This window comes from Abrus precatorius, unplaced genomic scaffold (assembly GCF_003935025.1).
Source record: "Abrus precatorius isolate BTA unplaced genomic scaffold, Abrus_2018 Scaffold8, whole genome shotgun sequence".
NCBI classification, from domain to species: domain Eukaryota; kingdom Viridiplantae; phylum Streptophyta; class Magnoliopsida; order Fabales; family Fabaceae; genus Abrus; species Abrus precatorius.
This window is the reverse complement of record NW_020874428.1, coordinates 10569597-10579870: the sequence shown is the minus strand read 5'-3', so window position 1 is coordinate 10579870 and position 10274 is coordinate 10569597. Positions and strand designations below refer to the sequence as shown.

The window sequence follows — 10274 nt, the reverse complement described above, 5'->3', positions numbered from 1 at the left end:
ATATTGTATGGATCATCAGGAATTTTTTTCTAATATTTAACACAGTTGTATTTATTAAGATTCAAATTTAAAATCATAAATTATAATTGTCTATGTTTCTTTCCTAGGTTCATCCTTTTTATCCATTTATTACGAATCATTAGTGAGAAACATAGACAATTATTCTTGTACAGTATTTATATTCTATGTCATGATTGTTAAATTTTTCTTTTCTTTTTTTCTAAAAGAAAATTAAACCTAAAAAAACTTTTATCAAAGGACATTTGAATTTAAAGCTTGAAAAAACTTGTAAAAGAAACACTTCAAGTTACGAATATTAAGCTATCCCTTGTACATTCTAAAATTATCTTAGTAAAAATCTTGACTAGTTTGTCAAGAATTAAACATAACATTGAGACTTAAAATGAACTTCTATAATGATGGTCTGTCTCAAGCTATATATTATTGACATGTTAAGCCCTGGAGGAAGTAGTTTCCTTCGTGAATTAAACCCTAAATCAAAGGTTTCAATTAAGTTACCAAAGTTACCCACAAACACACGAACAAATAATTATTTAGACCCAAGAGCTCAGTGGGAAATTAACAAGCCTGAAGGGCCCATAAGTTCGAGGTTTTATTTCTTAAAAACTCGTACCTCACTCGAATTTATAGAGATATTTTTGAAGAATAGGAGCTATGAGCTTCTTGTAAACGCTCTCGGTGGGATGAAAACTGTCCCAAAAGACGTAATCAAGAACATCGGGACAAGTGGAAGCGAAACGGTTGCACAATATTGCAACCTCTATCCTGCCTGTGCCACAGCATCCCGTGTCCCCAACTTTATAGCCTGCGTGCGTTTAGAGGAACAAACATATCTTTTAGTTGGTAAGACGGAGTAAAAGAATATCCGAAAGAATTATTAAAAGAGATCAAATAACAAATAATATTTTTAAAAATTATTTTTTATTGAATTTAATGATATCATATAATCTATATAAAAAATTGTTGAAAATAAACTGGTCATATACAAAAGCTACTAGCTTGAAGCACCAGTGAGGACAATGAATAATATATTTTTTAGTCCAATAAAAAGAAGTAAAAAATAGATCTGAAAGAATTATTAAAAAAGATCTAATAACAAATAATGCTTTTAAAAATTAATTTTTAATTAAATTTAATAATATCATATAATCTATGTGATTTACCTATCTAATGTTTGATTACTATTATTATAATAAATAATAACGTTGATAATATCTCAATCTATTATTATGTTCAATTAATATAAAAATAAATAAGATAAACTATATATAATTTTATCTTATCATATTTTTTTTATATTTTTAAACTAATAGATATGATAAATCTATTCTATAGATTTTTTTTTCAAAAATATAAACTTTATCTCCAAGAAGATTTGAGAAAAAATAGTTAAGATATGATAATACGATGTATGTAATTTATATAACGTCGTTGTTCATTTTTCATATTCTTTTTTTTTTATCTTATTATATCCATTCAAAAAATTCTAAATTTGCTGACGAGTTAAACGCCCATAAATTAGTTTAGCCAGGACTAACCTAATTTAATATTAATAAAACATAAAATTTAATTATATATATATATATATATTTATTATGTGTGTGAATAAAAAAACATAATAATTTATTCAAGGTGTATTTCTTGAACGCATACGTAATTTAATATTTTTTTTTACAAATTATAAAAGTTAACTAATCTAATAGTGTTGAAATAATATTTTTTTAATGAATATGTATCTCAAATTTTATATATATAGACATATCAATTAATAGCCTATATTTACTTATATTTGTTAAATGTATTATGCTAAAATAAAGTTGTACGAGACATCCTCATTTAATATTTAAAATTTGCCAAAGATTTAAAGAGAGTCTCAACTCTCTCTCTTTTTTTTTATTATTTTTTTATTTTTCCTGATGTATATTGGGGATGAGTTTATTCAATAAAGTATAAATTATTTTAATCAGTGATTTTTAATCGGTTGCTCATTCCATAGAAAATAAGAACAGGTCTACAATTCATTTAATCATAATTTAATTTTTCATGTCTATTTGAAAACTTTGACTTAAAATATGATAATGAAAACAAATTTAAGATATATTTTACTTTTACAACCAATTTAGGGAAATAATATTGTCAACATGCATGTTGAAAAGCTCAATTTTGAATATTTTCATAATTTGAGTTAATTACTCAAAAAGAATAAATTAACTAGATCTTACATTTATTTACGCATTTTTTTCCTTTTTAAATACATTTTTTAAATAAAAAATAAAAAAACTTGTTTGCTAACTTAAATTTAAACAATAAATAAATTTCATTTTCATTTTTTAAAACATGTTTTAGTTTTTGCTTTTTGTATTTCTCTTTTCATATATATATATATATATATATATATATATATATATCTGTGTGTGTTATTATTTATTTTAATTTTAAATAAATTTTGATAAAATAAATGTTTTGATTATATATATAATTTTTTTAATAAAAACTACTTTTTTTTTATCATATATTCATTATCACAGGTTAAAAATTGTTATTATATTTTTAATTTATGCACAAAAAAAATAATGTTTTTAAAATTAATCATTATATGTTATTTTAATATTAATTTGTATTTATTTTAATAATTTATTAAATTTGATATAAATTACAAGCATTATTTCATAAACAAGAATATTTTTCGGTTCAATTAGATTTTTATATTTTTATATTTTTATAATTCAATATTTTATTTTAAATATAAAAGTATATTTAAGTAAATAAAAAATAATAAAATCAAATATCAAAGATATATATATATATATATATATATATTTAAAATATTAAATAAATAAAACTAAACATTTTGTTTAGTTTTTTAAAAAAATATCAAATATTTTTTATTTTTTTTCATTTTAAAAACGGTTTTGAAAACTATATTAACAGATATGTTTTTTTTTTAACTATTTTTTAAAATTGTTTTAAAATATAATTTTTAAAATAAAAAAAAATGCTCTAATTTTTAAACTTTTCAATCATACTTCTTTTTGTTGTTTCCTAAACAAATACATTGTTCCCTAACAGCCAATTACTTATGCTATATATATGGCTTGACATAGTAACATTTTGTGGGCACACAGGAGAGATTTAGAATTACCGTATTTTTGGTAGTTGACGATGATATCGAGCAGAGGGTCGTAAACATCAATGTAAATATTCCTGCTATTGGGAAAGTTCCGATTAAGCGAATCCAGTTTCTTTGATAGTTTCGTGTTAAATAACTTGGCTACCTCGTTCGGCCTTTCTGCACACCTCCTTCCTATTCCCCCGCCCACTGTTCTCTGAAATGGCAGACACCCTATTGGTGGTGCACTGAACACTGCAATTCTACGTGCACCCAGTTCATTTATTTCCTTTCAATTCACAGAGGAAAACATAAGTTAATGAATTTCATATTACATGACTCTAAAATTAAATTATTAGAGGTATGTTACCGTTAAGAAATTAGAAGCTGAGGTGATCAAAAGATCCGTGTATGCAGGAATATCATATAGGAGCTGTCTAGTGCGATAGGTATTAGAAATGTCACTGCTACCAGCAACCACAATAAAAAGACTGTTGGCTAAGATGAAGTTTGCTTTGTCCTGTCCAACCAGTCCTTTTAGCTTCCCTATGTATTCTTTGAACAAGTCTAGTTGACCGGATAATGGCATGGATGACTGGTTAATTATAATTCAGCAGAAAAGTTAGTTAGGAATCGTACAATTGTATAAATGAAAGTTCTGTTTGTGTTTATTACCCAAATTTAATTTATGGATATGGAAATATACATAAATTATACCTCTAATGTTGATGTCAAAGGGTCGTATCCTGAGCCACCTGAAGCAAAGCAGACCCCTGAGACCAGATCACTAGATTTCAAATTTGGACTCAGATATGCTGGCAGAAGCTCCTTAATGCCCAATTCTTCAACTGTTATGTAGTAAAAGATAACTCAGTAAAGGAACTTTTTGTTATTTTAATCATTTTTGGATAAAACTATTTTTGTGATAAGATTATAAATTTTAATTTTATTCTTTTGAAAAAATTGATATAATTCTTTATTGAACATTGTCTTCTTGCAAAATTTTCAAATATTTTATTTAGTACAATGTTAATTAAAAAATTTAGCTATTGATTAAATGAATTCAGTAGAGTAAATTAAATAAAACTTTTATTGGACAATTAATAAAAAAATATTATTTTGACATGTGTTACGTACATGTAATTACATAAAATAAGAGTATGTTTGAATATTAGAAAACTTAAATTTATAATATGTAAAATAAACTTTTTTAATGTATATTTTACAACTTTTTAATGTAAAATAATTATTATTTTTATTGTATTTGTTAGCATTGGTCCCACAGCCAATATCATATATTAATTGGATTTTTTTATCTTGTACAATATTATATATGAAAAAATAATAAATATTTTTTTGTTAAAAATAATAATATTTAATGATATTAATATATTAATTTATAATAATATTTATAATAAATAAATTTTTATCATATATAATATTCAAAATATTAAAAACATTATATTTAATTATCGGGTTAATTTATGCAACTGAATTAAAACCCAACCTAAGGTCAATAAATGTTTCAATACGGCAAACTAAGACTCAATAATCTAGGTGTCAGTGAGCTGACAGTAAATTAATTAAACTGTCGGTTGATTTACACTGGGTCTTGAGAAAGACAAACATTTTTTATTTTTAATTATAAAAAAATATTTTTTTATTTGAAAATTTATTTAAGAAATAATAAAAAATATTTTCCGATTATTTTCACTGCTTTTACTTTTATTGTTTCTAGGGTTTTTCGTATAATTCTTAAAAATAAAAAAAAATACAAAAATCTAATCCTGAAAATAAAATTAAACTAAACGGTTGCTTAATACATCAAATGTGAATAGTCTCTATGTTTACTTTTATTTGTCATTTAAAGTTGTGGTGTATAAATTAAAAATATATGATTAATATTTTAATTTTATAAAAAATTAATTGATATTATATTATATTTTTTATATCTTGTATTGATTAATTGTTAAAAATAAAATTTTCAAAGTTTATTCATCCATTAATATTTTTAAATGATCATTAAAATTAAAAAATAATCAAATGTTAAAACAAAAGAATTGAAGGAGTATAATATTTTAAATACAGTTCCACTTTCACATCTATGTAAATATGTATAAATTATTTGATATCGAGAGAAAATAAAAATATAAAATGCATAAAATATAAAAACTAATACGTTTATATTTAGATAAAGAGTAAAATTTTAATTTTTTGTATAGGTATTAAAAAATATATTTATAATTTTTATTTTTCTCTATTTAAGAAGAAAATAATTATAGGTTGTATATGATTTCCTTTGCTTAAATTTGTTTTATCCGTCCTATCCCAAGTATTAAATAACAAAAATAATACAATTATATATATATATATATATATATATATATATTCTATTTATTCCCATTGCAATCAAACATTTAAAGCATTGTTGTTTTTTTTTTTTTTTTTTTTAAGTTTTCTTTTATCTGTCATCCATGCCATGCCAGTAGGAAGATTTAGAGTCCTGATATTGATAGTCTTAGGTAAATGCTGGACATATTTAAAATATGTGGATTGATTGGGAGTGCGTGCTTCAACTTGTATTTATAAATTTAATTTAAAAGGATTTTAATTTTATAAAATAATTTTAGTTAAAAATTTAATTTAAAACGAAACAATTTATATAAAATAATATTTTTTAAATATGTCAATAAAAGTTTTTAAAATGTATACATTATAATTTTGTTAAACATATTGATATAATAAACAACTTATATTTGAATCCCCTAAAATTAACGGTGCTGATTTATCTAATATTACTATTCTTTTTTTAATTAAGAGAGATAATTATAATTAAGGAAGATAATACTACTATTCAATAGATATATTTGGTTTTACAAATTTCCAAAATAAATATTTTTATGATAAATTTCAAATTTAATTTAAATACATTAATAATGTAAAAATGTTCTACATTGTTATTTAATAATAGATTTATATATCGGTAAAAATAATAAATTTTTACAATAATTATTTTAAAAATTATTTTGACACATTTTTAAGATACACATTTTTACACTAAAAATTAATCCAAGCATAACTTTTGAAGTTATCGTCTAAAAAGGTTACTAAGTTTTGAATATTTGACAATTTATAATTAGATGTAAATAATATTTATGTCATCAACGTATTTTGATTAAATTTATATAAGTCATATTTATAATTTATTCTACATGATTGATGATATAAAATTTTTAACATTCATAATACATCACAATTAAATTTAAAAGTTGAATCTATCTATAAGTTTATTCACCGTAAAAGTTCATATGATTAATGAAATGTTCTATATACTTTTCAAATTTTGGGTGATATCTAATGTATTATTTATTGGGTAAACTTAATAATTTGATATTTTTCCTCTTCAATTTAATCTTTGAATTTTATTTATTTTATTCTAAGTATTTGTTTTATTTTTATTTTAGTTTGATTATTTTATTTTATTTTAATTTTATAACGTCAATCAAGTAAAACATTTTTTTCACTATGTTTAACTTTGTTAATTATTATTTTTACTTTTTGTTTTTATGATTCCTACAACATCAATCATAATTATTTTTTTTCTCTTTCTTTTATTTAATTGAAATAACTAAACGTAATTTAAAAAGATATTTAATTAATGTTGACAGATAAATTAAAATGAAAAAGTTAAAATATTAAATTTAAATAAAAAATTTAAAGAATAAAATAAAAGATCAAACAAGAAAAAATATAACTAGAGATGAAAGTATAAATTTTGGTTATTTATTCTTAGTTTTAGAGACTAATCAGCTAAACTACTTATATATTGCGGACGTTAGATATATATTATTTTGATATTTAATAGTTAACTAACAGAAAGAAACAATGTCTCATTCTACAATTATGATATATCTGACTCCCCATGAGGGTTACTCTCAGTCTTGCTTAACTTCTAAAAAATAAAAAGAAGAGTGTATAGTATATACCTATAAGGTCTGATGGAACCTTTCCATTGCTAAATCGGCCAGTGGGAATGCCTCCTTCAAAGTCTTTCCCATACGGAGGGAAATTGGAGCGAGCAAATGTTCTTCTGTTGTTATTGTTGCCTGTATCAACCACTGAATCTCCAAACACAAACACTGCTGGAACCGTAACATTTGGGGGTAGTATCAGCAAACCCTTTGTTTTGCAGCAAACGAACAACAATGATACAGTGAAACGAAGCAGTGAGGAAGTGAGAAAATCATTAGCAGAAGAAGAAGATGAAAGGAACTTAGAAAAATCAACCATGTTTTCGCTAGTTATTGGAAGAACTTCTTCCAACCTCCGTTATAAAACTAAGCAAAGTCACAATCTTATTTATAGACAAGAAATTTTAGTGAACTGCGTACACTTTTCATGGGTATACAACTTCCGTTTATTTTATTTTAAAATTAAATAAAATTATGATCAAAAGAACATATCAATTACTAAAATATTATATATATATATATATATATATATATATATATATAATCTTCTGAACTAGTGTAACTTTAAAAATTGTAATAATCAATGAAAATAATAAATTATAATTCATTAGATATAAATTAAATAAAAAATTTAAATTAAGTGTAAAATTTTTAAGCTTAAATTAGTATAAAAAATCATACCTTTTATATATATATAAAGTGATGAATCGTTTTTATATGTCAGCTATGGATTAGTTTTTAGTTCTTATATAAAGACCGAAAATAACTAATATCTCGGCGAGTGAGTGACATAAGGACATTTGAACGAAGGATTAATAAATAAATTTTTATTGAAAATTTCAGTGTAACTATATTAATTTTTAAATAAAATATAGTATTAATGATTTCTATAAATGCTCTATAGTTTCATTCTTAATTAGTATATATGAGAAGGAATAATTGCCAGCTTTAGTTTCCTGTTTTAAAATATCGTGTCCTTTTCCATTGGGCTCATCCAATGCATGACAGGCATTATCTCTGTGTTGACTTGTACTGGTCTATTTGGATAATAAAAAATATATACATGATAATATTTTAATTAATCCTAATTTCATGTTAATTTTTAAACACATTAATATAGGAATATTAATTTATTTTCATAACTTTTGTAAATTTTAAAATTTTTATTTCTTTAATTTATTTTTATTATTATCAATATTAAAAATATTTATTTTTTTATTTACTTTTATTTATAAATTTTAAATATAAAAATTTAGTGAAGTGTGAAACAAACTCTCGATATAATCGATAATTCTACAAAGTTTGACATCGTCCATGTTTGTTTGTGTCGGTGCAACTCTGCTTACTCTCATTATTTTATGCAATTTTAATGTTTTTCCTATTTATTTGGGATTCCTAATTACAATGACGTCAATTAAGAGAGATAAAAAGAAATAAGAGACTTAATTAAAAAAAATAGAAAAATAAAAAAAATATATAAATAACTTTTATAAATATATTAGATGCAGCACATTGCGCTGTCCTATATTCAGTAAACTTTTGAAAAAGAAAAAAAATACTATCTTGTTTGTTTTGGAACTTTTGTGTTTTGAATATTAACTTGAAGTCTAATCTTAGTTTAACATTTAGCTTGCTGCGTCACAAAATAATATTTTACGAAGGAATCTAATTATCAATATAAAAAATTAGAATTTAATTTTTAATATAAAAAATATAAACAAATATTATAATAATATTAAATGTTAGAATTAATTGAAACATTAAATATTGATGAACATATGAATGAATATTTTTTTTAGCGACGAAAGAAAACTCAAAAAATAAAGAGAAAACTCTTCTTATTACTTATTACCTTTTAAATATTTTACATACTTAGTTTCACAAAACAATAATTATTACTCTAAAATAATTATAAGTATGGATCTGGTTAAGAACAGGTCAAGCCCAATAATAATAATAATTATAAAACTATATTAACTAATAACGGTAAAGTTATTATAAATAAGTCCAACAATAATAATTATTTATAATATGAGTTAAATAATATGACTTAAAATTTTGATATTCAATTAATTTATAATTAAATTAAAATTATAGCAAAATTGATATATGTCTGTTTACACATAAAATATCTAATTATCTCTCACTTACACAACATAAATAAAAAATATTATATTATTTTAAATTAATCAATAATATGTGGCCACTAATATTTTTAAGCAATTTTTTATAATAAAAAAATTAACAAAATTATTTTTGATGTCCAAGAAAATAAATAAAATTTCACCAATAATTTTAAACTAAAACAAAGAGGTTAAAAAAAATTAGGTCTTATTACTATTATTCATATTAGTTATAATATAAAATAGATTTATTTATTGATTTTTAGTATTTGTGGCCAATACTATACAATCAATGCCATGTAATGTATGCCATTGGCTACCAAATGGGTAGTTTGAGATTTTTCATGATTTTTCCCTATGAAAATTTATGATTTTGGTGTTAAAAAAAGATTTGAAACTTCCAATTTTATAAAATTCTTAAGGAATTGAAATAGATTTATAAACTTATGAATTAAGGTTTTTCAAATTTAAATTGGATTAAAAAATTAGAGTTCAAAATTTCAAAACTAAATTCTCTTTGTATATTAATCTGTTTCCCACGATTTTATGTCGATTTGTTCATAATATTACCAGTAATAAAAGTCTCAAATTAATTTTGAGATTAATGATAAGTGTATAAAATAAGTGATTTGATATGGTAAATTAAACACTTTGTGTTAAAAGTTGGATTATTTTGTTAAATTCCCTTCAAACTTAGAACTTTTACAAATACATATATATTTTTGAAATGAATGCAATTTTATGGTTTTAAGCTCTTTTTGATCTATTTTGTAGCTGGAATCACAAAAGAAACATCACTTAAGGTTGAAGAAGATTATAAAAGTTAGAGGAAGGAGTAATTGAAGCATGAAGTTGCAGAAAAGTCAGCTTCTAGAGATTTCTCACTGTAGAAACACTCGCTGCAGCGAGAAGTTACAGCTGGAGGAGGGTGAATCTGTTCCCCTGTCACTATAGCGAGAAGTGGTCGCTGTAGCAAGAAGGCTTTTGTCTCGCTGTAGCGAGAGTTAACGCTGCAGCAAGAATTAAACAGAATGACCTAATTTTATCTTA

General features: G+C 22.6%; 1 protein-coding gene across 1 annotated transcript; it reads right to left on the bottom strand.

Annotated features, from left to right (window-relative positions):
• Window positions 1-421: 421 nt before the first annotated feature.
• LOC113846250 (GDSL esterase/lipase EXL3-like) lies at window positions 422-7455 on the bottom strand. Its single transcript, XM_027474294.1, has 5 exons — window positions 7117-7455; window positions 3848-3978; window positions 3501-3725; window positions 3164-3419; window positions 422-826 (listed from the first exon to the last, which is right to left on the bottom strand). Exons 1-5 carry the CDS (start codon window positions 7418-7420, stop codon window positions 636-638), a joined length of 1107 nt encoding a protein of 368 aa, XP_027330095.1. The 5' UTR covers window positions 7421-7455; the 3' UTR covers window positions 422-635.
• Between the last annotated feature and the right edge of the window lie 2819 nt (window positions 7456-10274).

Coding starts and splice junctions, on each gene's coding strand:
- LOC113846250 (XM_027474294.1), bottom strand. CDS start 7,420: ATGGTTGATTTTTCTAAGTTCCTTTCATCTTCTTCTTCTGCTAATGAT. Junction 3,979..7,116: donor GGTTCCATCAGACCTTATAG/GTATATACTATA, acceptor ACTACATAACAG/TTGAAGAATTGGGCATTAAG. Junction 827..3,163: donor CGTCAACTACCAAAAATACG/GTAATTCTAAAT, acceptor AAACGCACGCAG/GCTATAAAGTTGGGGACACG.